This window comes from Camarhynchus parvulus, chromosome 23, assembly GCF_901933205.1.
Source record: "Camarhynchus parvulus chromosome 23, STF_HiC, whole genome shotgun sequence".
NCBI classification, from domain to species: Eukaryota; Metazoa; Chordata; class Aves; order Passeriformes; family Thraupidae; genus Camarhynchus; species Camarhynchus parvulus.
Genome location: NC_044593.1, coordinates 5,779,495 through 5,806,193, shown reverse-complemented (window position 1 = coordinate 5,806,193; position 26,699 = coordinate 5,779,495). Strand labels below are relative to the sequence as shown.

The following is a 26,699-nucleotide window of genomic DNA, read 5'->3' as shown; positions in this document are numbered from 1 at the left end:
ATCCCCTCCACCTGCAAACCCCCCTGGCTGCTGTGGCAGGAGCAGGGCAGAGCCACAGGGGTGAGTGGGGGCTGCAGGGCGGGTTTGGGGATTCTGGAGAGCCCAGAGCTGTGACCAAAGCTCCTGGAGCCAGGAACAGCCCAGGGAATCCCATGGCATGGTGCAGGAACAGCACAGGGAATCCCTTGGCAAAGGGCAGGGAATGGAGCAGGAGCAACCCAGGGAAAATCCTGTGGCAAAAGACAGGGAATGCTGCAGGAACAGCCCAGGAAATCCTATGGAATGATGCAGGAACAGCACAAGGAAAATCCCCTGGAATGGTGCAGGAACAGCCCAGGGAATCCCCTGGAATGGTGCAGGAACAGCCCAGGAATCAAGCAACAAAGGGCAGGGAATTGAGCAGGAACACCCTGGAGCTTCTCCTGCCATCCGTGCGAGCTCCTGCCCCTGCTCCCAGCAGTGTCCCCTGCCCTGCCCACGGTGGCTCTGGCACCAAATCCCGGCCAAATCCACCCTCCCTGCCCGCACCGAGCTCCTGCTGCCTCCGCCCCGTCCTCAGCCCCGCCCTGAGGCTCTGGGGCTAAACCCGGCTCGTTCTGAGCTGATCTAGGGCCGGACCTTGCTGTGCTCCAGCGAGGGCATCCTGGCTGCTCATCCTGGGGACTGATGGGGCCACATATTTATATTTATATTTATATTTATATTTATATTTATATTTAGATTTAGATTTAGATTTAGATTTAGATTTAGATTTATATTTATTTATATTTATATTTATATTTATATTTATATTTATATTTATATTTATATTTATATTTATATTTATATTTATATTTCTATTTATATTTATATTTATATTTATTCCTAGACATTTATTTTCTCTATATTTATATTTCCTTTCATAAAATAGATTTTTATATAGATAAAGACAAAGAGAGATAGAGATATATGGAGTGAAAAATTGTGCCCGTGCTCTGGCTGCACCACAGGCAGCAGAGAAAGCCCCAGATCTGTCACCAAGGCAGGTGTCACATCCATGCAGTGCCCATCCAGGTGTCACCTTCCAGCCAGGACCAGAGATGATGGGAGCTCTGAAAAGGGCATTGCTCTGGCGATGAAGGGCTGGGGATTTTGGGGACATCCCAGCCACGTCATGTCATGGTGATGTGGTTTGAGGAGGGTGTCCTTGGGGCTGTCACATCTCCACCTGGATGGGACCCCTGGAGAACCATCCCTCCTTGCTCAGGGATGTTCACTCCATCCCTCCTTGCTCAGGGATGTTCTCTGTCACCGTGATATTTTCTGAAAAATCCCTTTGCCAGGATTTCTTCTCCTGGGAAGTTGAGAAGCCTCAGAGAAGCATGTAAATAATAATTATCTGATTGCTTCTCCTTGTGTTTTGCTGCTTTGGAATGTGGTAGGTGATTCTTTCATCGGTTCCATGTGAATTGTGTTTTCTTAATGACCAATCACAGCCAGCTGTGTTGGACTCTGAGGAGTCATGGGTTTTTATTATTCATTCTTTTCTAACCTTCTAATGTATCCTTTCTCTTTCTTTAGTATAGTTTTAGTATATAATTTCTTTAATATAATATCATAAAAGAATAAATCAGCCTTCTGAGAACTTGGAGTCAAATTCTCATCTCTCGCCTCGTCCTGGGGACCCTCACAAACACCACAACAGTTCTCTCCATCCCTCCTTGCTCAGGGATGTGTGGCATTCACATTCTCTGAAAAATCCCTTCGCCCAGGATTTTTCTTCTGGGAAGCTGAGAAGCCACAGAGAAAAGGAAAACAATTCTTATCTCATTTGCTTCTCTTGTGTTGTGCTCATGTGGAATGTTTGGAGATTGTTTATCCACAGGTGGTTGTTTGATTGGTTTCATGTGAATTGTTTTGACTTATTGGCCAATCAGTGCCAAGCTGTGTCAGGACTCTGGAAAGAGTCACGAGTTTTCATTATTATCTTTTTAGCCTTCTATAAGTGTCCTTTCTGTATTCTTTAGTACAGTTTAGTTTAGCATTCTTTAATATAATATAGTATCATAAAATAATAAATTAACCTTCTGAGAACATGGAGTCAGATTCATCATTCCTCCCTGGCAGGGGCACCCAGCAAATCCAATAGGGATGTTCACTCCACCCCTCCTTGCTCAAGGATGCTCACTCCACCCCTCCTTACTCCGGGATGTTTGTTCCACCCCTCCTTGCTCAGGGATGTTCTCTCCATCCCTCCATGCTCAGGGATGTTCTCTCCATTCCCTCTTTACTCAGGGGATGTTCTCTCCATCCCTCCCTGCTCAGGGATGTTCTCTCCATCCCTCCTTACTCAGGGATGTTCTCTCCATCCCTCCCTGCTCAGGGATGTTCTCTCCATCCCTCCTTGCTCAGGGATGTTCTCTCCATCCCTCCTTGCTCCCGAGCCAATGCAGGAAGGATCCAACCCTGAACGTGTCCCTTGATGATTTCCCTTGGTGGGAGCACCTCAGTGCTGTGTTCCCCGGGTCCCAGCACACCTTGGAGCGCCCAGCTGGCTCCCCACATCCCCGAGCCCTGAAAAGCGGCTCTGTGCCTTTGTTGGAGGCTCTGAAAGCGCCTTTTTTCCTCCTGAACATCTGGGCCTCGCCGGGCTCCGGCGGCTGCGAGAGGCAAAATTCATCCTTTGTTGCTCCTCCGCCGTTTCTTTGCCGGGCTGGGGATGGAAGAAAATCGGCTTTTTTCTGCTGCCCTTCCCGGGCACGGCCCGCTCGGGGCTCTGCTGAGAGCCTGGGCACTGCTCGGACTCGGTAATGACAGCGCGGCCCCGAGGGGAGGGACAGCGCTGGGAGGGGACAGGGCTGGGAAGGGACGGGGCTGGGAAGGGACGGGGCTGGGAGGGGACAGGGGCTGTGTGAGGGGACAGGGCTGGGAGGGGACAGGGGCTCTGTGAGGGGACAGGGGCTGTGTTAGAGGACAGCGCTGGGAGTGGACAGGGGCTGTGTGAGGGGACAGGGGCTGTGTTAGGGGACAGCGCTGGGAGGGGACAGGGGCTGGGAAGGGACGGGGCTGGGAAGGGACAGGGGCTGTGTGAGGGGACAGGGCTGGGAGGGGACAGGGGCCCTAGGGAGGGGACAGGGGCTGTGTTAGGGGACAGGGCTGGGGAGGGACAGGGACTGGGAGGGGACAGTGTTGGGCTGGGGACAGGGGCTATAGGGAGAGGACATGGCACTTGGTGCCATGATCTAGTTGAGGTGTTGGAAGATGGGTTGGACTCGGTGATCTTAAAGGTCTCTTCCAACCTAGAAATTCTGTGATGCTGTGACAGGACTGGGGCGAGGGGACAGGGCTGGGAGGGAACAGGGGTGGGGAGGGGACAGGACTGGGGAGAGGGGACAGAGATTTGGAGAGGGCAAAGGGCTGTGTGAAGGGGACAGGGATTTGGGGGAGGGGACAGGGGCTGTGGGAATGGGACAGGGGCTGTGGGGAGGGACAGGGGCTGTGGGGAGGGCACAGCCGTTTGGAGAGGGGACAGGATCTATAGGGAAGGGGACGGGGACCGTGAGAATGGGATGCTGGCTGTGCAGAGGGACCGGCTGGGGCCAGGGTGGGAGGGGTGCAGAGCGACCCCCAGCCTCCCCCGTGTCTGTGAGAATCAATGCAATGCCCACACTCACTGGATTTTAAATTTGGGGTGCCCTGATGGTTTTGGGGCGCTGCACCCGTGTCCCGGCTCCAGGCTTTGCCAGGGGCAGGGTGGGCACATCACACGGCACAGGTGACATTTGGGACAGCTTTGGCCCCGTCCCAAGAATTCCCTCTGCTGCTCTCAAAAGACCATTCTGGCTCTAAAACCAAACCTGCGGTTATAAACTCGGAGTCGTGTCCCAAAATCAAAGGTTTTAATGGAAAACCACTTTACGGAGTCCATTCCAGCCGCCAGTTTGATGCTCTCCCGCCCTTCCCAGGAGGGCGAAGCTGCAGCTCCGCCGCCTCAGGAGGATTTCCCGGCGTGTCCGGCCCGGCTGCGGAGCCTGGATGGGCCGGGCCGGGCCGGGCTGGGCTGGGCTGGGCTGGGATGGGCTGGGCTGGGCTGGGCAGGGCAGGGCAGGGAGGTTGTTGTGGAAGAGGCAGAGCCGTGGTGGGGGCAGGGGAGCGGGGTCGCCCCTCCCGCCCGGCTGGGGAGGAGCGCCGGTGGGATGGGCGCCCGGCTGGGGAGCCGCGGGATGCTGGAGCGCTGTGGAATGAACCGAGCTGCAGAGCTGCCCCCAGCCCTGGAGCCTCCGAAATCAAAGAGCTGGAGCTGCTGGAGAGAGCCCAGCGGAACCCACAGAGCTGGTGCAGGGCTGGAGCCCCTGTGGAGCCAGGCTGGGAGAGCTGGGGGTGCTCCCCTGGAGAGGAGAAGGCTCCAGGCAGAGCTCAGAGCCCTTGCAGGGCCTGAAGGGGCTCCAGGAGAGCTGCAGAGGGACTGGGGACAAGGATGGAGGGACAGGAGCCAGGGAATGGCTGCCAGTGCCAGAGGGCAGGGCTGGATGGGATCTTGGCAATTGGGAATTGTTCCCTGGCAGGGTGGGCAGGGGCTGGGCTGGAATTGCCAGAGCAGCTGTGGCTGCCCCTGGAGCCCTGGCAGTGCCCAAGGCCAGGCTGGGCATTGGGGCTGGCAGCACCTGGCACAGTGGGAGCTGTCCCTGGGCTGCAATGAGCTGCCATTGAAGATCCCTTCCCACCCAAAGCACTCTGGCATTCCCATTCCTGAATCAAGGATGGAAACCAGCACCAAACCCCATTGCAGCAAATGGAGAAAGGAAAGGAAAGAATGATTTCCTGGCTGGTTCCAGGTGCCCCCAGTGCCATTTGCCACAGGGGGTTTGTAGCCTGGCAAGGCCTGGTTCGAGAGGTTTGGGCTGTGCCAGGGTGCCCAGAGCAGCTGTGGCTGCCCCTGGAGCTTGGGATTTAAGCTCTTTTCCCAGCCCAAACCATTCCATGATATAAAATGGGGAAATCTGGGGCATTCAGAGCTCTGAGGAGGGAGGTGGCAGTATTAAGGAAGGGAAAAAGAGAAAAATAATTAAAAAAAAAAATTAAAACCACCCCCACCTTAATCACCTGAACTGCCTGGGGAAGGGAAGTGCCCCGAAGCAGAACAGCACCAGCTGAAACTTTCCTTTGACTTTTATAATTACAGAATAGAAAAGAAATCCTCGATTCACGTTACAAAGACGGGCTCATAGAAAACCAAGCCAACGGAACAGAAACACCCAAGGTCCTGGAGTGCCGTGCCCCTGCGGAGCCCAGGAGAGGGAGGGAGGGAGGCTCTTCCCAAGAGCTTTAATGCAGTGAGCTCTTCCTGCTGGGTTTGGGAAGGGCTGGGAGCAGGGGAGTGTCTGCCTGTCCATCCCATCCCATCCCATCCCATCCCATCCCATCCCATCCCATCCCACCCCAGAGCGGGTCAGTGCAGCACCCTTGGTCCTGGAGAGGAAAATAAACCCCAAAGATGCTGCTGGCCCCAGGGCTTGGGGATGGGGATATGTTCTGGGGAACGAGGGGGATCACTGCCTGAAAAAAAACATGATTTCCATGGAAAGAAGAGGGGCAAAGGGTGGAAAATTATTGCCTGTAGAGTTCACAGCTTGGCTGGAGGTGGCTCAGCCCATCCCAGCTCTGGGCCCTGGCACCTCCAGGGCTCCCTGTTGGGAAGGGCCAAAAAACCATTCCAGGGTGAAAAAAGCTCCCCTGGCACTGGAGGAGAAACAGCTGGGAGGTGAAATCCACCCACATTCCCCAGCTCCCTCCCAGGGGTGCAGGCTGGGCTTTGGAGCAGATCCAGGATCTTGGAGGAGCCGCGTCCCACGGGAAGGAGAGCGAGGAGGTTCTGGGGAGCTGGGACACTCCAGGAAACTCCTTTTTCCCTTTCAGTTCCTTCCAAGGCTTTTCATTCCCAGCTGATCTTCCTCCTGCAAAGCAACCCCTGCCCAACCCACCTCACACCCCCCAAAATCCTTCCCCCAGGGCCGGTGTCCCTGTGCCGCTGGAGCTGATGGATGAATTTGGCACCGAGCCCCCCACGGATGAAGGGACCAGGGTGGGACCCCCAGCCCTGCTGAAGGCACGGTGTCAGCCTTGGGGGGGGGGGGCCGGCTCAGCCAGAGTCTACTCAGGCACTTTAAATTAAATAAAAACCCAAAGAAATCATTGGAAAAAAGAAATCCCAAAGCAACCCAAACATTCATCAGATCGTTCCAAGGGCCGGGGAGGGGCTGGGCTGCAGCAGCCTCGGGGCTCCCAGCTCGGAGCAAGGCCCCCAAAATGTGGCAGGGAGGGGGTGCAGGGGGTTCAGGGTCCCGTGTGTCCCCCGTGTCCCCAAATCTGGGGTCGGGGTGACGCCGATGGACGGATCCGACTCCTCGGAGCGTCCCAGAGCGAGTCCCGGCACTGCGGCTTCATCCCGGCCTGGGGGCGGGGGAATTCCTGCCGGGGCACAAATCCCGTGCTTGGGGCCAGTCTGAGCCAGATCCGGAGCGTCAGGAAACTGTCCCGAGCCCGCCTGTCCCCAGGGCGGTGCTGTCCCTGTCCCTGTCCCGAGCCCGCTCCGCTGCTCCAAGGAAAAGCCAGGCTGGGACAAACACATCCAGCGGTGTCCCGTGAGCGCCGCCACCTCCGCGCTGTCCCCGTGTCCCCACGGCGGGCAGGGGGTGCCCAGGGGGTGGCACAGCCCCCGCCATGTCCCGGGCTGCAGCAGGGTGGTGGCCCCGTCGCGCCGGTGGCATCAGGGGATGGTGGCACCGCGGGGTCCTGGCGCCGCTGGCTCCGGTTATCCCGAGCTGGAAGAGAGGGGACAGCAGGGGTTGGGAGAGAGCCCATGGGGGACAAAGAGGGGACAGCAGGGGTTGGGAGAGAGCCACGGTGTGTCCCCATGTGGGGACAAAGAGGCACAAAGGGACAAAGAGGGGACAGGAGGGATTGGGAGACACCCACAGAGTGTCCCCACATGGGGACAAAGAGGGGACAGCAGAGGTTGGGAGGGAGCTCATGGAGTGTCCCCACACGGGGACAAAGAGGCACAAAGGGACAACGAGGGGACAGCAGGGGTTGGACAGACCCCGCGGGTGTCCGCACGTGGGGACAAAGAGCCGCGGCCAGCGGCGGACAGGGACCTCTCATGGGGTCACTGCTCTCTTCCACCCCCAAAATGTCAGAGAGCAGCGGGGGAGCGGGGCGGGTGTCCCCTCACACGGCGACACAGTGCTCCTGGGCTTCATCCCTCTCTCTTCTTGGCGTGTCTATAATGATTTTTTTTTTTAATTTTAATTTTATTTTTATTTTGGTTTTGGGTTTTATTTTTTATTATTGTTGTTATTATAATCAGCATTGTTATCGTTGTTGTTATTAATAATTTTATTGTTGTTCCCGGGGTTTATTCCTCTCTCTTCTTGGCGTGTCTATTATAATTTTATTTTTTATTTTTATTTTTATTTTTATTTTATTTTTTGGTTTTGGGTTTTATTTTTATTATTGTTGTTATTATAATCAGCATTGCCATCGTTGTTATTATTAATAATTTTATTGTTGTTATTATTAATACTAATAATAATATAGTTGCTACTGCTACTGTTGCTAGTGTTATTATTCTTCTTGTTATCTTTTGCTTAATTTCAGTTATTAAACTGTTGTAACCCCACAGGTTCTCCCTGTTACTGTTGTTGCTATTTTTATTTTTATTGATAATAATACAGCTCCTCCTACAACTATTATGACTACTACTATTACTATTATTCCTGTTATTATATATTCTTTAATTTCAGTTATTAAACTGTTGTTACCCCACAGGTTTCCCCTGTTATTGTTGATATTTTTCTTATTATTATTAATAATAATACAGCTCCTCCTCCTACTATTATACTTGTTATTATACTACTATTATTCTTGTTATTATACTTTTCTTAACTTCAATTATTAAACTGTTGTTACCCCACAAGTTCTCCCTATTATTGTCATAACTATTTTTATTTTTATTAATAACAACAATACACTTGTTACTACAACTATTACCACTATTACCACTGCTATTATTCTTGTTGTTTTATTTTGCTTCATTTCAATTATTAAACCGTTGTTATATCACAGGTTTTCCTTATTATTGTTGTTATTGTTAACAACAACAATAGAATAATAAAAATACAATTAAAATAAAAATAAATTAATATATAGTATATAATATAAAATATATAATATATAATATATAATATATAATATATAATATATAATATATAATATATAATATATAATATATATATATATATATAATATATAATATATAATATATAATATATAATATATAATATATAATGTATAATGTATAATGTATAATATATAGTATATAATATACAGTATATAATATATAGTATATAATATAATAATAATATATAATAATAATAATAATAATAATTATTATTATTATTATTATTATTATTATTGTTGTTGTTGTTGTTGTTGTTGTTGTTGTTGTTGTTGTAATTATTCCTGGAGCTCTTCACGTGTCCGTTAATTCAATCACAGCTAATTAGAAACTGCAGAATGAGCGGTAATTGCTGCAGCCCGGCTGGCCCTGGGGACACGAGTGGCCCTGGGGACACGAGTGACCTGCCCCACAGAGCCAGGCCAGCCCTTGTTTGTCCCCTGGCTGGTGAGAGGAGCCCTGCCGGTGTCCCCTCCATGAGCCACCACGTGTCCCCTCCTTTGGGGACAGGGGCACCCCTGAGTCCCTGAGCTGCCCCTGCTGACAGGGGGATGGAGGGGACATGGAAGTGACAACTGCATTAATTAATCTGTGGGTCATTAACGAGCTGCCGGGGGACGGGGGAGCTGGCAGGGCGGTGACAGTGTCCTGGTGTCACCCAACACGCCATCCCGGGTCCCTGGCAGCTGGGGCAGTGCCAGGGGGACATAGGGAGGGTACAACCCCGGGACAGGGACAGGGACCCCCAGGAGCCGATGTGTCCCCAGATGTGGCACAGCCCCAGCCTGGTGACAGAGCCCCAGCCTTCTGTGCCAGCAGCTTCTGTGTCCCCTGTGTGTCCAAAGCTGCTGCTGTGCCCTGGGGGGTGACATGGGGGACAGGACAGGGTCCCCTGTGCCCTGGGGGTGACATGGGGGACAGGACAGATTCCCCTGTGCCCTGGGGGTGACATGGGGGACAGGACAGGCTCCCCTGTCCCTCTGCCCATGGTGGCTTTGGCCAGTCCCACCCAGGCAGGGCTGAAGGGACACAGGGGACGTGTCCCATCCATGGGACAACACTCCTGGGATCCTCAAAGTGAGGGAGGACACCCCAGTAACCCCCAGGATGTGCCAGAAGGTGCCAATGCCACCATCCATGTCCCTGCCACACCCGGGGGGCTCCCAGGGAAGGACCAGCCCCGTGCAGGGGGCACAGCACCCATGGGTGCCCCCCCCACCCCATCAGTGTCCCCAGGGAGGGCCCAGCAGTGTCACAGATGGATTTGTCCCCTCGCAGCCCCTCTCTGCCTCCCCAATGGCATCGCCTGCCCTTCAATTTGCATACAAGGCTTAAAATGTAATTAATTTTTGGCAGTGGGCAGAGCCTGCTCGAGGTTAATCCCTTTAGATTTGCGAGCCTTATCTCGCTGGAGTGTTTATCGAGCTCGGCTGAACGGGGAGCGGAGAGCGAGGAGGAGTCGGCTGCGCTTGTCAGGAGAGAGAGGGAGGGAGGGAGGGAGAGAGGGATGGATGGATGGATGGATGGATGGATGGATGGATGGATGGATGGATGGATGGATGGATGGATGGATGGATGGATGGATGGATGGATGGATGGATGGATGCTGCCCCGGGCCCCGGCAGGGAGCTCAGCGAACAAAACCCAGCGAAAAAGCCAAACCCAGCGAGCAAAACCAAACCCAGTGAACACAAACCCACCGAGCAAAACCAAACCTAGTGAGCAAAACCCAGTGAGCAAAACCAAACCCAGCGAACAAAAAACCGCGAGCAGGATCCTCCCCAAAGCTCCCGGCCCGGCCCGGGTGGAGCCTGGGGAGTTGCGGGGAGGATGTGCAGCCCCAAGTCTGGGCACACTGAGGGTCCTGCACCCCTGAGCACCCCGGCACTCACGTGTAGAGCGGCTGTAGCTGCAGGTGCGACGTCTTCTGGGGTGCCTGGTACCCGTAGGAGTCAAAGCCGCCGATGAAATCAACTGGGGAGAGCAGGGAGAGCAGCGGGGTGAGCCGGGAGATCCCCGTGGGATGGGGAACATCCCAGGCTGCAGCTGCACCCAGCGGAATGTGACACCCCAGGGAAATGCGACTGCTCAGTGTGAAACTGGGGAACCCTCAGTGCCCCTCCAGGGCCTGAAGGGGCTCCAGGAGAGCTGCAGAGGGACTGGGGACAAGGATGGAGGGACAGGAGCCAGGGAATGGCTGCCAGTGCCAGAGGGCAGGGCTGGATGGGATCTTGGCAATTGGGAATTGTTCCCTGGCAGGGTGGGCAGGGGCTGGGCTGGAATTGCCAGAGCAGCTGTGGCTGCCCCTGGAGCCCTGGCAGTGCCCAAGGCCAGGCTGGGCATTGGGGCTGGAGCACCTGGCACAGTGGGAGCTGTCCCTGCCATGGCAGGGGTGGCACTGGGTGGGGTTTCAGGTCCCTTCCCACCCAAACCATCCCGTGATTCGGTGATCCTGAGCCACCCCTGCACCCCAAGGAATCCCAGCGCTGCATTCCCAAGGGAATAAACCAGAACCACAAACTGGATCCGATCAGAAGGGATCGCTGGGGGTCACCCAGCCCAACCCCCCGCTCAGACAGGGTCCCTGGGGCGCTTGGAATTCTGTCCAGGCAGCTTTGGAGACCCCACGGGCTCTCTGGGCAGCCTGGAATGGAGCACCCAGGGAGGCACTGGGGCATCCCCGACCAGGGCTTCACCCCAGGGAACAGCAGCCGGGATCGCGGCAGCATCCCGGGAAACACCGGGGGGAAACGGGGGAAGGAGCCGGAGCAGCTCCCGCGATCCCGGCGGTTCCGGTCCGGTCCGGTCCGCTCCGTTCTCCCCCGGCACAGCCCCGCTGCACAGAGAGGGCGCGATTCCCTCCGCTGCCCCCGGCGTTGGCATTTCAGCTTTTCGGGAGAGCTATGGGGGAATCAGCGCTCCTTTGGGGCGGTCACCTCGGGGGTTGCAGGCTCGATAGAGCAGCGTTCACCGCTGGGCTTTCCAGCCTGGGGCTCATCCCGCTCCGAGCCCGTTCCCGGAGGGATCACGGCCCGGCCCCTCATCCCGAGCGGTGCCGGGGCAGCTCCGGGGGGCTGCGGGTGCCCTGGGGGCTCTGGGGGTGCTCTGGGTGGATGGACATGCCCTGGGTGGGTGGACATGCCCCAGCTTCTCGCAGAGCAGCCCCTCTTTCCCCAGACCTGACCCTTCTCCCCAGCACAGCCAGCACAGGGATGGACTCCAGGCGCAGCCAGGTTGGGAATTCCAACCTTTCCAGGATCCCCAGCACCACCCAAGTTCCCAAATCCCACACTGGGTTGGGTTATCCATGGGTATCCGAGAGCTGAGAGCTCCAGGGCAGAGCCCCCCTCTCCTGGAATATTTCCCTTCCTGACTCAATGTTCCACCAGCTCTCAATTTTGACGCCATCCATCCATTTCAAATCTAATAAGATATTCCATTAAAAAGATGCATTTGCATCCCGGGCTGAGGCAGCATTAATATTAAAATGGTGTTGGATGCAGAGTTTGTGGGAGTGCAAACGTGTTCCAGAGCCGCCAGCGCTGGATAAACCCTTTGGAAAGGAGCTGTTCCCTCAGGCAGAGGCCAATTCCCCACGGGAATGTTTTGTTTCCATGGGAAAGGAGGGAAAACACGGGGGTGCTGCAGCCCCGGGCTGGGCTGGGACCACCTGTGGGCATGGGGGGGGTGCTGAGCCCGGTGCTGAGCCCGGTCTGAGCCTGGTCTGAGCCTGGTCTGAGCCCAGCCTAAGCCTGGTCTGAGCCCAGTGCTGAGCCTGGTGCTGAGCCCGGTCTGAGCCCAGTCTGAGCCTGGTCTGAGCCCAGTCTGAGCCCGGTGCTGAGCCCGGTCTGAGCCCGGTGCTGAGCCCGGTCTGATCCCGGTGCTGAGGCCAGCCTAAGCCTGGTCTGAGCCCGGTCTGATCCTGGTGCTGAGGCCAGTCTGAGCCCGGTGCTGAGCCTGGTCTGAGCCCAGGGCTGATCCCGGTCTGATCCTGGTGCCGAGCCTGGTCTGAGCCCAGTCTGAGCCCGGTGCTGAGCTCAGTGCTGAGCCCGGTCTGATCCCAGGGCTGAGCCCGGTCTGATCCCGGGGCTGAGCTCAGTCTGATCCCAGTGCTGAGCCTGGTCTAAGCCCAGTGCTGAGCCTGGTCTGAGCCCAGTGCTGAGCCTGGTCTGATCCTGGTCTGATCCCGGTGCTGAGCTCAGTCTGATCCCAGTGCTGAGCCTAGTCTAAGCCCAGTGCTGAGCCCAGTCTGATCCCGGTGCTGATCCCAGGGAACGGGCACATCCGGGTGGCTGTGGCCCAGCCCTGCAGGGATCTGCCAGCTGGTGGGAATTAATTAACGGCAGATGAGCTTTTAATGCCCTTGGACAGCTCAGCCTGGACCACCTGGGTCACGGGGCCGGGCGCTCCCGAGGGGGGTTTGCAGGGAGCGGGGTGGGATCAGGGGGAGCAGCACAGATTGGATAAAATCAGCCTTCACTTTGCCTAAAATGCTGTTTTCCCCTGGTTTGGGGTGAAATCCTGGCAGTGGGGACACAGCCCAGGGGACACAGTGTCCCCAAGTCACTGGGGCTGCCAAGGGGGGAGTGAGGTGACAGCGGCCCCATCACACCCCAGCAGCTCTGCCTCACCAGGGATGGGAAAATGGGGCAAAAACCCAACAAAAGGGATTTCCTCAGCTGCCTGGGACCCGGGCATTGCTTCCCCAGCCCCCACTGGGAGCTGCCATCCCGCTGGGGGTGGCACCAGCCCCTGTGCCCCTGTCCCCCCAGCCAAGACACTCACAGCTGTCCTCCTCCTCCAGGAACACTTTGCTGACGTAGCAGGCGTAGACGAAGCCGAAGAGCTGGGGAGAAACAGGGCAGGGAGAGGCCGGTTATGGGGGCATGGGCAGCACAATGGGCACGGTGCCAGCGGGGGCACGGCTGGGCGGGAGTGACCGGGGGGAGTGACCAGGGGGCACTGGGAGTGAACTGGGGGGCACTGGGGGTGAACTGGGGGCACTGGGGGGGAACTGGGGGAACTGGGGGCACTGGGGGTGAACTGGGGGGGCACTGGGGGTGACCTGGGGGGCACTGGGAGTGAACTCGGGGCCGTGGCAGTGACCATGGGGCACTGGGGGTGACCATGGGGGTGAACTGGGGGCCGTGGCAGTGACTCGGGGGCCCTGGCAGTGAACTGGGGGCCGGGAACAACCAGAGACCATCCCAGGGCAGTTTGGGGTGCAGCAGGGTTGGGTGCATTCAGCTGCACAAGGGGGGGCCCTAAGGGGGCTGGAGCTGGCATCCCACGGAGGGTGCTGAGCCCCACACAGGGCTGGGAGCCCCTTTGGGGACCACGATTCCCCTTAAAGCTCCATTTTAGCGAGCTCTGCCTCCAGGTGTGCCCCACTGCCACCTGCTCACAGGGGTGACAGTCACCGGCGAGGGGGGACCCCCCCTCCCAGCAGCTCATTCCCAGGGAGTGATTCCTCCATCCCTGCAGCATCCAGCCCTCGACCTGACAAGTTTTGGTGTGGGACACCCCCCTGAGTGCTGGCAGGGCTCTGTCTGCTCCTCTCTGGGTGACAGAAATGCGTGACGGGGGCACCACGGCTCCTGTGCTCAGCCCGGCCCCTCCAGCGCGTGTCGTATTGCACTAAATAGTTTATTTAGTTGTTGTTTTGCGCTGGGTGATGGGAAATGCGTACTGAGTATGTTATGTCACATAGATTGTTATTTCCCCTCTCCCATCACATGGTCTTTCCCTTGTGCACCCCTACTGCTGTATCCCCCGGTGGTCTGTCCCCTGGTTACCCCTCCCCTCCTCAGTTGTACCCCATTGGCCGCGGTTCTCTTCCCCCGCCCCCATCCTCGGCTATAAAACTCCACTGCAAGGCGGTCACCCCTTTGTCTTACACCTGGGTGGTCACCGGGGCCAGAAGTGTCCATTCCCAAGCCAATAAACAGGACACTCGTCCCCACGTGGAGAAGAGCGCTTCTCGTCTTTTACTTCATTCATGTGAGACCGTGGGGGCCAGAGTCCTGAGCCAGCCGGGTTGGACTCACCCAACAGCCCCGGGACACACGGATCCTTACAGCCCCGGGACACACAGATTGTTACAGCCCGGGACACACAGATTGTTGCAGCCCTGGGACACACGGATTGTTACAGCCCCGGGACACACGGATTGTTACAGCCCGGGACACATGGATTTTACAGCCCGGGACACACGGATCCTTACAGCCCCGGGACACACAGATTGTTACAGCCCAGGACACATGGATTGTTACAGCCCTGGGACACACGGATTGTTACAGCCCCGGGACACACGGATTGTTACAGCCCCGGGACACACAGATTGTTACAGCCCGGGACACACAGATTGTTGCAGCCCTGGGACACACGGATTGTTACAGCCCCGGGACACACGGATCGTTACAGCCCCGGGACACATGGATTGTTACAGCCCGGGACACACGGATTGTTACAGCCCGGGACACACGGATCGTTAGCCCCGCACACGGATTACAGCCGGGACACACGATTAGTACAGCGGGACACACGGATTGTTACAGCCCGGGACACACGGATCCTTACAGCCCCGGGACACATGGATTGTTACAGCCCTGGGACACACGGATTGTTACAGCCCCGGGACACACGGATCGTTACAGCCCCGCGTGTCCCGTTCCCGGTGTGGGATGGAGGCGAGCAGGGCCGCCCTTACCGCCAGGAAGATCTGCGTGGCGCTGCTCACCACCTCGATGTACTGGTAGTCCAGCAGGCAGCCGCTGACTGTGATGACGTGGTGATCCTCGGGAGCCAGCGGCGAGTTGAGCACCGGCGTCACCAAACAGCCGGGGCCATTCTCCATCCACCACGAGCGGTGCAGAGACGTGTTGAAGGTCATGATGAAATCCCGGTCCTGCAGGAGGAGAAGATGAAGGTAGAGGAGAAGGAGAAGAAGAAGAAAGAAGAAGAAAAGAAAGAAGAAATGGAAGAAGAAGAAGAAAAGAAAGAAGAAGGAAGAAGAAAAGAAAAAAGAAAAGGAAAGAGAAGAAGAAAAGAAAGAAGAAGAAAAGAAAGAAGAAATGGAAGAAGAAGAAGAAAAGAAAGAAGAAGGAAGAAGAAAAGAAAAAAGAAATGGAAGGAGAAGAAGAAAAGAAAGAAGAAGAAAAGAAAGAAGAAATGGAAGAAGAAGAAGAAAAGAAAGAGAAGAAGAAGAAAAAAAAAAAGAAATGGAAGAAGAAGAAAAGAAAGAAGAAAAGAAGAAAAGAAAAAAGAAATGGAAGAGAAGAAAAAGAAAGAAAAAGAAGGAAGAAGAAAAGAAAAAGAAATGGAAGAAAGAAGAAAAAAAGAAAGAAGAAGAAAAAAAAAAAAGAAATGGAAGAAGAAGAAGAAAAGAAAGAAGAAGGAAGAAGAAAAGAAAAAAGAAATGGAAGGAGAAGAAGAAAAGAAAGAAGAAGAAAAGAAAAAAGAAATGGAAGGAGAAGAAGAAAAGAAAGAAGAAGAAAAGAAAGAAGAAAGAAGAAGAAAGAAGAAAAAAGAAGAAGAAGAAGAAGAAAAGAAAAAAGAAAGGAAGAAGAAGAAGAAAGAAAAGAAAGAAGAAGAAAGAAAAAAAGAAAAAGAAGAAGAAGAAGAAAAGAAAGAAGAAGAAAAGAAAAAAAGAAATGGAAGGAGAAGAAGAAAAGAAAAAAGAAGAAAGAAGAAGAAAGAAGAAGAAAGAAGAAGCAAAGAAAGAAGAAGCAAAGAAAGAAGAAGAAAGAAGAAGGAAGAAGCAAAAGAAAGAAGAAGCAAAGAAAGAAGAAGAAAGAAGAAGAAAGAAGAAGCGAAGAAAGAAGAAGCGAAGAAAGAAGAAGGAAGAAGAAAGAAGGAAGAAGCAAAGAAAGAAGAAGAAGAAAAGAAGAAGAAGAGAAGAAAAAGAAGAAGCGAAGAAAGAAGAAGAAAAGAAAGAAGAAGAAAGAAGAAGAATGGTGGATCCGAGGCTCTTTGCAGGAGGGCTGCACAGTAAATGGGTTTCCCAAGGCAAGGATGCTCCCTGAGGTCAGAGCAGGGCATTTCCCTGAGCCCAGCCCCGGGCTTTGGGCTCCCTCCCGCGCTGGCACCGTGGCCATCTGCTCAGGCAGCCCCCGGGGGGTGCCCAGTGACAGGGTGGGTGCCACAGAGCGGGACCAGAGCGCCAGGGAGGGTGTTTGTGATTGGCAGCGCCCCATCTGCGTGTTCCAGGGATGCCAGGCAGCCTGGGGATGCTTCCCCTGGGGTTTGGGGGTGCCGTGCCCTCATGCCACTCCCAGGGAGCCTTGCAGGGTCCCCCTGGAGCGTGTCCCCTCCTTGTCAGCCCCTCACGAGCTTTGGGGCTCTGCCTGGGTCCTCTCCAGGAGCTGTGGGGTGGCCTTGGGCAGGCAGCAGCCCCCTGCAAGGGGAGAATCCCCAGCCCCCGGCTGCCCCTTCCCACCCTGTGAGAATCCCCCTGGAACCCCTGAGGAGCCCCCACCCCACAGAAAGCCCCCCCAGCCCCTCTGTGCCCCCCTGGTTGTGCTGGGGCTGAGCATCCCCCGCAGGAAATCACCAATCTGGGATTAAAAGATTTTTGCTGCTGGGGGCGGCAAAAACCCCGAAAGGGAGCGAGTGGGTTTGGGTTTGTGGAGCTGGAGGATGCGGCTGAGGCACAGGGACGAGGGGGAGCTGTGACGGGCACCGGGATTTCCACAAAAACCCGCGGTGGGAGGGAATCCTCCCCCTCTCCCCATCGTGCTGCGCACTCAGCGCTCCGGGAGAGCCTCAAGTGACCTGGAGCTGCTCGGGGAGAAGTTCCAGCCATGGAACACCCCCAGAGGCTTCTCCTGCTCGGGGCAGCACGGGGAGAGCGGAGCTGGCTGTCCCCAGCCCCCCGTGATGTCCCCAGAGCGGGGAGGGCCGCGCAGGGACCCCGAGCCTGGGCTCAAAGGTTCCCTCGGAGCACCCGGTGCTGCCCCATCCCCGCGGGCGGTTTTGCTCTTTTTGGTGTAAAAATTGAATTTAACAGCGCAGGGTGTGGTGGAGGCACAGCCCCGTCACATCCTCACCCCATGGACTGCAGGGTGACGTCCCAAAGCTGGGAATGCTGATCCCCAGAAATCCCGGGAAAATTGGGAATTTACAGCAGTGGGGGTGGGGGGGGTGTCCCACCCACTGCCCTCCCCATCCCTGCCAGAGACCTTGCCCCGAGCTTTCCTGCCCCTGCTCATCCCGTTCCCGATGTTTGCCTGTCCTTCATCCCCTCAATGGAGATAAAGGAAATTCAGTTCGGGTTCGGAAACTGCTGCTCTCTGCCCCTCTGAGCTGTCGGTTTGTCCATCCCATCCCATCCCATCCCATCCCATCCCATCCCATCCCATCCCATTCCATCCCATCCCATCCCATCCCATCCCATCCCATCCCATCCCATCCCATCCCATCCCATGGATCCCATCCCATCCCACCCCATCCCATCCCATCCCATCCCATCCCATCCCATGGATCCCATCCCATCCCACCCCATTCCATCCCACCCCATCCCATCCCGTCCCATCCCATGGATCCCATCCCACCCCATCCCACCCCACCCCACCCCATCCCACCCCACCCCACCCCATCCCACCCCATTCCACCCCATCCCATCCCATCCCATCCCATTCCATCCCATCCTATCCCATCCCATCCCATCCCATGGGAATTCCGTGCTCCGGGGAGGTGCCCCCGGCATCCACTTCACTGCAGGGCTGGGGCACCCCCGGGTCTGGGGGGTACTTTTGGGGGAGGAGGAGGAGGAGGAAGATGAGGAGGAAGGCAAGGGCGGGCCAGCAGGAAGGACGGAGGGACGGAGGACGCAGGGAGGAAGAGGAGGAAGGTGGGGGCGTTACCTGTGACAAGCGCCCGACCTCCAGGTAGAAGCAGATGATGAAGGCGTTCCAGCCGACCCACAGCACCAACCACACGGCGTACTGCGGGAGGAGAGGGCTCAGGGCGCGGGCACCCCCCCTCCAGCCCCATTGCACCTCTTCCAGCCCCACTGCACCCCCCTCCAGCCCCGCCCCGCCCGGCCCGTCCAGGGGCTCCGGGTTGGGATCGTGGAATCCCAAAATCACCGCACGGTTTGGGCTGGGAGGGACCTTAAAGTTCATCAATCAGGGGAGAACCCGTGGGAGCCCCAGGCTGAGTTAGTGAGCCCTAATTACAGGGCAGAATTAATGAGGTGGGGAAGGTGCCTGCCTGAGTTGTTCCCGAGGATGGGCATCCACCAGCCGTGCCTCAGTTTCCCCACCCATAAAACTCCAAATACTCATTGGATTTCCTTTGTGAGGGCTCTAATTCGCACCCCTGCCATGGCAGGGACCCCTCCCAAATCCCTCTGTCCCACTCCAAGCCCTGTCCAGCCTGGCCTTGGGCACTGGCAGGGATGGAGCAGCCACAGCTTTGGTGTTCCCGGGGATACAGGAGGGACCTGGGGCTGAGCCCCCCGGGGCTGACACTGCTGCACCCCCAGGGTGGTACCTACCATCATGAGGTATCTGGATCTGTACTGGATGGTCCCAAAAATACCCAAAATCACGGCCATGATGTGCAGGAAGTTGGCCAGGATGGGGGCCCACTGGTATCCCAGGAAATCAAAGATCTGCCTCTCCAGAGCAGCGACCTGCAACAGAGCAGGGAGGGGACAGGGATCAGGGCTGGGCACCCCCGGGGTGCTGAGGGCAAGGAGCAGCTGGGAATCGCTGGGTATTCCATGAATAACGGGTTGGGGTCGGCTGGAATGTCTGTGTGGTGCACTGGCCAGCAGGACTGGGGTTATTGGGTGTTGCGTTGTGATTCCAGGGTTTACCCCAGAACTTCGAGTCCCTCCCCTGAAGATTCCCTCCCAGGTGTGTCAGTCCCCTCTCCTTTCCCCTCCCAGCACTGTCTGTCACTCCTGGAATTCCAGAAGGGCACTGAGTGATTGGCAGATCCAAAGGATGCCCTCTACCCCTGGGGGGCATTGGGCCATCCAGGTGTCCTTTGTCCCTTTGTCCCTCCCCTCCTGTCCCTGCTTGGTGGCTCCCTGCCCCTTCCCTGCCCCTCTCCCCGGGGTTCAAAGGAGCAGCAGCCACGGGCTCAGGGAGTTCTGTTGGAGCTGGTGCTGCTTTCAGAGGCCTGTGGGCCAGAATAAAGCTCTGGATCTAAACCCTCCATCAGAACCGACTCCTTTCCTTCACCATGGCCTTAAAGCTTCTCTGCCAGAGGGAAACCTGAGGAGCAGCCCCTGGTATGGGGGAAGCTCCATCCCAGCACCACCAGAGCTCCTGCAGGCCTGGACTTGTCTGCAGTGCCCAGAGCAGCACCCAGCCAGCCCAAAGTGTCTGTGGGGTGAAACACCACACACCCAGCCAGCCCAAAGTGTCTGTGGGGTGAAACACACCACACCCAGCCCAAAGTGTCTGTGGGGTGAAACACCACACACCCAGCCAGCCCAAAGTGTCTGTGGGGTGAAACACCACACACCCAGCGAGCCCAAAGTGTCTGTGGGGTGAAACACCACACACCCATAGAGCCCAAAGTGTCTGTGGGGTGAAACACCACAGTGCTGCTGTTTGGTTCAGCAGCAGGGCCAGACAAGCCAAGGCAAGTCCAGGCCCCAATATTGGTAATATCAATAATTTGGAATATTATTTGACACATACTATATTATATTAATATAATATAAAAAATAATATATTAATATGTTAAAATATAATATATAATAAAATAAATTATAATAAACAAAATCATAAATTACTATATACTATATAATAATTTATATATAGTTATATAATAATTATTATTGTATAATAATATAGATATAATGTAATAATATAATAATATAATTATTCTATAATTATTATAGAATAATTATTATATATAATATATTATAAATTATATTATACTATATTATATTATATTATATTATATTATATTATATTATATTATATTATATTATATTATATTATATTATATTATATTATATTATATTATATTATATTCTATTATATTATATTATATTCTATTATATTATACTATATGAGGTCACATCTCCTTGAGTTCCAAAGGGGAACCCAAGGAGATGTGACCTCACTCTGTGCCTCACTTTCCCATCACTCAGAGCTCAGGCACTGCTGAAAACCCTTCCCAAGGATGATTTATGATGGGAAAAGCCTCCAGCTCCCATATTTTGATTTCCAGCTCCCGTATTTTGATTTCCAGCTCCCGTGTTTTGATTTCCAGCCCCTCCTCCGTGGCTCCATGGGGCTCTGATCACCGTTACCATCTGCCACCCGCAAACGGGGCCGTGCTGCAGGGGGTAAATCCCCCAGCAGCTGGGGGGATCCAGCCCTGATCCCAGCACTTATTTATGGCTCCATTGCTGCTAATCACAGGATTAGCTCCAAGGAAGGGGTGAGCAAAGGCAAGGTGGGAGCTCTGGAGCGTTCAGCAATGGATTCAATTCAAAAAATGGGAATTTTGGATGAGGCCATGGGTTTTTTTAAAGGAGTTTTAGGGAACTTGAGGGTGCTGGCACACCACAGGGCACAGGGACAGGTCAGCAGCAGCCTGGAAAACTTGATTTCTTTTCCATTTGTCTTACCCAGCCCTGTCCTGTCACTCTTCGAGGTGCCCCAGATTCACCCTGTTCTCCTCACAGCACCATTCCCCAATTTTCTGCCTGAAAAAGGAGGAGTTTATCCTGAAAACCACAGGAAAATGGGGTTTGCATCCCCCCTCCATCCACCAGCAGCTCCCAAAGGGATCTGGAATGAGGGGAGAGCCCATGGGGGCCCCAGGCATCATCCCTGGCTGAGTTAGTGAGCCCTAATTACAGGGGAGAATTAATGAGGTGGGAAAAGTGCTTGCCTGAGTTTTTCCCGAGGATGGGCATCCACCAACCGTGCCTCAGTTTCCCCATGCATCAAACTCCAAATTCTCATTGGATTTGCTTTGTGAGGGCTCTGATTCCCACTGATTTCAGCCCAGCCCCATCCTAGGGCTGTGATATCCCATCCCCTACCCTACCCCTCGGGTAGGATCTGCTGGATCAGAGCCAGCAGGACCCTGATTTTAATTAAAAGTGATGCAAACCCTTGGGGCAGCAGCCCCTGGGTCTGTGGGGCCTGGACAAAGCTGTTTGCACTGAAACAGAATTCACTTCGCTGCTCGTTCAGCTCTCTGAGGAAGCAGCCTCAGGAAATACTGACAGCCAGGCTGTAAATCTCCTCAGCTGAGGAATGGAAATAATGAATGACACAGGGAGTGCAGTGCTGGGGGTTTATGGGCACCCATCCATCTGGGGGCTGTCAGCAGAGCTGGATGGAGCTTTGGGTACCAGGGATGCTCCCAGCTGAGGGATGGGGCTGGGATGATGTGGCATTCACATTTGTGAAACATCCCTTCGCCCAGGAGTTTCTCTTGGGAAGCTGAGAAGCCTCGGAGAAAAGGAAAACAATTCTTATCTCATTTGCTTCTCCTGTGCTGTGCTCATGTGGAATGTGTTTGGGGATTGTTTACCCACAGGTGAGTGTTCCATTGGATTCTGCTGGGAGTTGTTTTCACTCTTTGGCCAATCAGTGCCAAGCTGTGTCAGGGCTCTGGAGAGAGTCACGAGTTTTCATTATTATTTTTTTATCCTTCTGTAAGTATCCTTTCTGTATTCTTTAGTATAGTTGAGTATAGCATTCTTTAATATAACATAGTATTATAAAATAATAAATTAGCCTTCTGAGAACATGGAGTCAGATTCATCATTCCTGCCTTCATCAGGGCACCCCACAAATCCAATGGGGAGAGCCTCTGAGGGCATCCCATGGAGCTGGAGTGAAGGGATCACACCCGTGTGGCTCCTTAATTCCAGCCTGAGAGAGGAGGAGCTGGGAGGACCCTGCTTGAAGCAAACCCTTCTCCTTCCCAAAGAGGCAGAGTTCAGGATAAGCACCCCAGTTTCCCCATGGATGAGCTAATTAGGGGCTGCTAATTGCACCACAAAGCTCTGCTGGAGCTGCCCCAGCAGGTCCAGTCCTGCTCCCTGGCTGTGTTATTCCAGCTTTTTCCCTCTGTGGGAAGAGCAGATCTGGGATTTTCCATCCTTGTGGGATGCAGCTTAAGGTTGAGGGACAGAGACTCACAGAGGCAGCGTGGCTGCAGCTCCCCAGCTCTCAGTGCCCACCCGGGACATCCCAAGAATCCCAAGGGCATCCCAAGGCCAGCCCCACGTGTTTCACGAGTGGGGAAACTGAGGCACAGCCTCCAGTGCAAGTCCAGGTTTGGTGCCCCTGCCCAGGGAATTGCAGGGCTGAGAGAGCACCCTCAGCCCAGAGCTGCTCCTCAGGTTGGTCCGGCCCCTGGAGCATCATCCCCGATCCTTGGGGGGCGAAATGTCCCTGGGAGGGACCTTCAGGACCCCCCAGCCCTTCGGTGACAGCAGCCCTGGCTCCGGGGCTCAGCATCATCCCAAGCAACTTCCCGGCAGCATCCAACACAGCCAAAATTGTTCCGTGGGCTCAGAGCATCCTCCCTGCCCCTGGAATGGGAATTCCCGCTGCTCCCAGCCCCATTCCCACGCCTCTCCCTCCCAGCCCCAGCGCCTCCGGAGCCGGGATGCAAGCGCCGTCCCACCGCTAATTAGAGATAAACCTGCGGCTGATCAATGCAACGAGATTTAGGGCTCCCTCTTAATTAAACACGCACGAGTTCATCGATCGGCCCCAAAACTTCGCTCGGCAGCAAATCACCGCGATTGGCTGGGGGAGGGGGCTGGTCCCGCTCATGCCAGCCTGGAAGGGATTTGTGCGCGCGGGGAAATGGGAGCGGGAGGGACCGAACTCCATCAGAGGGTGAGGGGCGGGCAGTGCCAGGAGGGGACACCCATGGGGAGGGGACACCCGTGGGGAGGGAACTGCCAGGAGGGGACACCCGTGGGGACACAAACTCATCTGGGGCTCAGGGAGGCGGCACCAGGGAGGCAGAACTGGAGGAAAATTGCATTTTTTCCAGTGTGCTGGCACCAAATTTAAGAGGGAAGGAGTTCCTCTGTCCCAGAATCACCCGCTGGTTTTGGCGCCCTCACCTTCTTCAGACCCATCCCATCACTCCAAAGTTTCCCAGTCCTTAATCCCCACAAGGAGAATGGGAGAGCTGGATCCGGCCCTGGCTGTGCTGGGAGCATTGCAGGGTCACCAGAAGATCCTTCCCCACCCCTTCCCAGGTTTCTTTTCCTGAGAAACCAAGCTTGGAAATCCGACTGGAAGGGGAGGAGTGCTGGGTGAACACCCCAGACCCAGCACCCTGGGAAAGCAGGAACCTTCCTGCCCAGCAGCTCCTCCTGGAACCAGAGAATCCCAGAATGGTTTGGGTTGGAAAGGACCTTAAATGACCTTGAATCCCATCCCATTCCCATGGCAGAGACACCTCTCACTGTGCCAGGTGCTCCCAGCCCCAATGCCCAGCCTGGCCTTGGGCACTGCCAGGGCTCCAGGGGCAGCCACAGCTGCTCTGGGCACCCTGGCACAGCCCAAACCTCTCAAACCAGGCCTTGCCAGGCTACAAACCCCCTGTGGCAAATGGCACTGGGGGCACCTGGAACCAGCCAGGAAATCATTCTTTCCTTTCCTTTCTCCATTTGCTGCAATGGGGTTTGGTGCTGGTTTCCATCCTGATTCAGGAATGGGAATGCCAGAGTGCTTTGGGTGGGAAGGGATCTTCAATGGCAGCTCATTGCAGCCCAGGGCCAGCTCCCACTGTGCCAGGTGCTGCCAGCCCCAATGCCCAGCCTGGCCTTGGGCACTGCCAGGACTCCAGGGGCAGCCCCAGCTGCTCTGGCAATTCCAGCCCAGCCCCTGCCCACCCTGCCAGGGAACAATTCCCAATTGCCAAGATCCCATCCAGCCCTGCCCTCGGGCACTGGCAGCCATTCCCTGGCTCCTGTCCCTCCATCCTTGTCCCCAGTCCCTCTGCAGCTCTCCTGGAGCCCCTTCAGGCCCTGCCAGGGCTCTGAGCTCTGCCTGGATTCTTCTCTCTGTGATCCTGGAGCAGTCAGAACCTGGAGCTGGCGCTGGGCAGGGTCCTGGGGCTGCTCCTGGCTCCTGCTGCTCTTCAGCCCCGCAGCAGCATCTGCCCCTCAGGCTGAGCTCTGAGCTCCCCTCCGGGCCGGGCAGGGCTCCTGGCCCTACGATGGATCATTATCCAGCAGCTGGGTGATTTCCTCCCGCACACCATATGCCCGAGGCTCCCCGAGGATTTAACTTTTCATTTGGCCGCGTTTGGAGGAGATTTGCCGGTTCTGACTCCTCGTGAGTGCCTCGCTCGCCCTGTCCCTGAGCCGCCGCCATCTCTGGGGGTTCTGGCCCCAAAAACCATCGAGGTTCGGAGAGGAACCCCCCAGGGCAGCGTTTGGCAGGGCAGCGGGATGCCCGATCCATGAGGAATGTTCTCCACAGCCCCGGGGCTGATGGAGCATCCCTGGATCTCCCCCCAGCCCCAGGGACACCCCAAAGGTGCCCCAGGACCCCACATCCCCATCCCGACCCCCTAACAGGCTCCCCCCTCCCCCAGCCCCTCTTTTTGAGGCAGTTTAGGGCATTTTGGCTGTGCCAACGCCCTCCCTTGCCCGTGAGGAGCTCCGCAGCCCCGGCCCGGGAAGGGGAATCGGCCGCGATTTGAATGAGGAGAGCACGATTGGTTATTAGGGAGGTGCAAACACCGCCGTGAACCCAGGGACTTCATTTAATGGCTTGGAAACAAGTTCCTGACCTACTTCCATCTGCAACAGTCTTCATAAAATCACAGATGGAAAGAAATGAAAGGCGCCAATCCCTCTCCAGCATCGGGTGGGGATGGGCAGGATCCAGCGGCCCCGGTTGGAAAGAGGCCCCGATGCAGGAGTAAAACCACGGCAGGAGCAGAAATTGGGGTGAAAGAGGCACAAATGGGGTCCTTCCCCTGCTGGGGTGATCCCTGGTGGATGCTGCAGGTTTTGGGGCCCCTTAGAACCCCCCAGGTGGGAGCTCCCAACACCTGGCTGGAGCATCTCTGGTGCCCGGGATGTGGCACTGGGGACACTTGGGGTGCCCAGGGCCCCCCAGCACCCAGTGCCCACCCCACGGCTTCCCCTCCTCTCTCCCATCCGATCCCCCCTCCCCTTTCCCAGTTATTTAATTAATTCCCCCGCATCCGGCAGCGTTGCCATGGGAACGCAGCCCCGGCTGGATGCGCCGCTCTGGGCGCTGCACCCCGGGATCCCGATGGAATCTGCCCCATGGGATGAGCCCTGGGGGCGTCCCTACCCCTGGGACCCTCTGGAGACCCCAGGGTGCCACCCCTTGGGTGCCTTCCAAGCCGTGGATGCTCCCACATCCGTGCTCCTGGCTCCATCCATCCCTGAGGTTCCATCAGGGAGGGCTGGGAAATGCAGCCTTGGGGGGCTAATGGCCATAAATAATAATAACAACAACTATTATTATTATTACTACTACTACTACTACTATTACTACTATTATTACTAGTATTACTATTATTACTCTTTCCCCTAAATGTAGCTGATCAAAACTGGCCCGTCCTGTTTTGGCTCCATCACAGGAGAGGGAAACTGAGGCACAGCATAGAGATACATCCCCACCCCCCTCCCCAAACCTTCTGAGATGATGGGAACGCTGAAATCCAGGGAATTTGGTGCTCCCCCATGGAGAGGGGATGCTCCATGACCACCTCCCGATGATTCTCACCCAGGAGGAAGCTCCTCCTCATTTCCACCCTGAAACAAAGCCCTGAGCCCCCTCAGCTCCCAGGCTGTGGGGTCTGGGTGCATTCTGCTCCAGTATCCCCATATGAACACTGGGAATGTTGATAGTTTGGGTTTTTTTCCCTAAAAACAGCACAAATTCCCGATTTTCCCCAGAGCAGGCTGGTCTAACCGATGTACCTCTGACAAAATATCTCTGTAACTCTGACACAATATCGCATTTATATTTCACTGAGCTTTAGCACGACGCCCCAGCTCCCGTTGGCAGCATCCCACAAACGCTGCCGTGAGATCCCTTTCCCCTCCTGCCTCCCAGCCAGGAAACTTTTCCACTCCGAGGGAAAGCCGAGGCGATCGAAGCAGCTCAATTTCCCTCCCGCCCACCGCAGCGCTGCCCTCCCGCGCAGCGGGCCGGATGCTCCCGCCGGGAATTGCTCCATCCATCCCTCGGGAGCTGCCGCTGCTCCCGCGGGAGGGAGCCGGGGTGGATATTCCAGCCGGGAATTGCTCCATCCATCCCTCGGGAGCTGCCGCTGCTCCCGCGGGAGGGATCCCCGATGGTCCCGTTCATCCCGGGCTGGGGCTCAGCCTCCCCCAGCGTCACCTTGCAGCGACCTTGGCGAGCCCAGGGTGCCCTGGTGGGGGGACACGGGGTGCTGGCACTTGTGGGAGGGGGTGCCAGGAGTGTCCCTGGAGAGGGGAATGCAGCGGGAGCAGCCCTGAGGGGAAACTGAGGCACGGGGC

General features: G+C 55.5%; 1 protein-coding gene across 1 annotated transcript in view; it reads right to left on the bottom strand.

The window, feature by feature from the left end:
• Nucleotides 1-5,139: 5,139 nt before the first annotated feature.
• NKAIN1 (sodium/potassium transporting ATPase interacting 1) overlaps nucleotides 5,140-26,699 on the bottom strand; it is a 38,255-nt gene continuing 16,695 nt past the window's right edge. The window contains exons 2-7 of the mRNA XM_030964570.1: nucleotides 18,714-18,851; nucleotides 18,079-18,159; nucleotides 14,925-15,122; nucleotides 13,001-13,061; nucleotides 10,108-10,189; nucleotides 5,140-6,800 (exon numbers count right to left, since the gene is read on the bottom strand). Of these exons, the coding sequence (XP_030820430.1) occupies nucleotides 6,791-6,800; nucleotides 10,108-10,189; nucleotides 13,001-13,061; nucleotides 14,925-15,122; nucleotides 18,079-18,159; nucleotides 18,714-18,851 (570 nt within the window). The 3' untranslated portion in view covers nucleotides 5,140-6,790. The remainder of the gene's footprint in view (nucleotides 6,801-10,107; nucleotides 10,190-13,000; nucleotides 13,062-14,924; nucleotides 15,123-18,078; nucleotides 18,160-18,713; nucleotides 18,852-26,699) is intronic.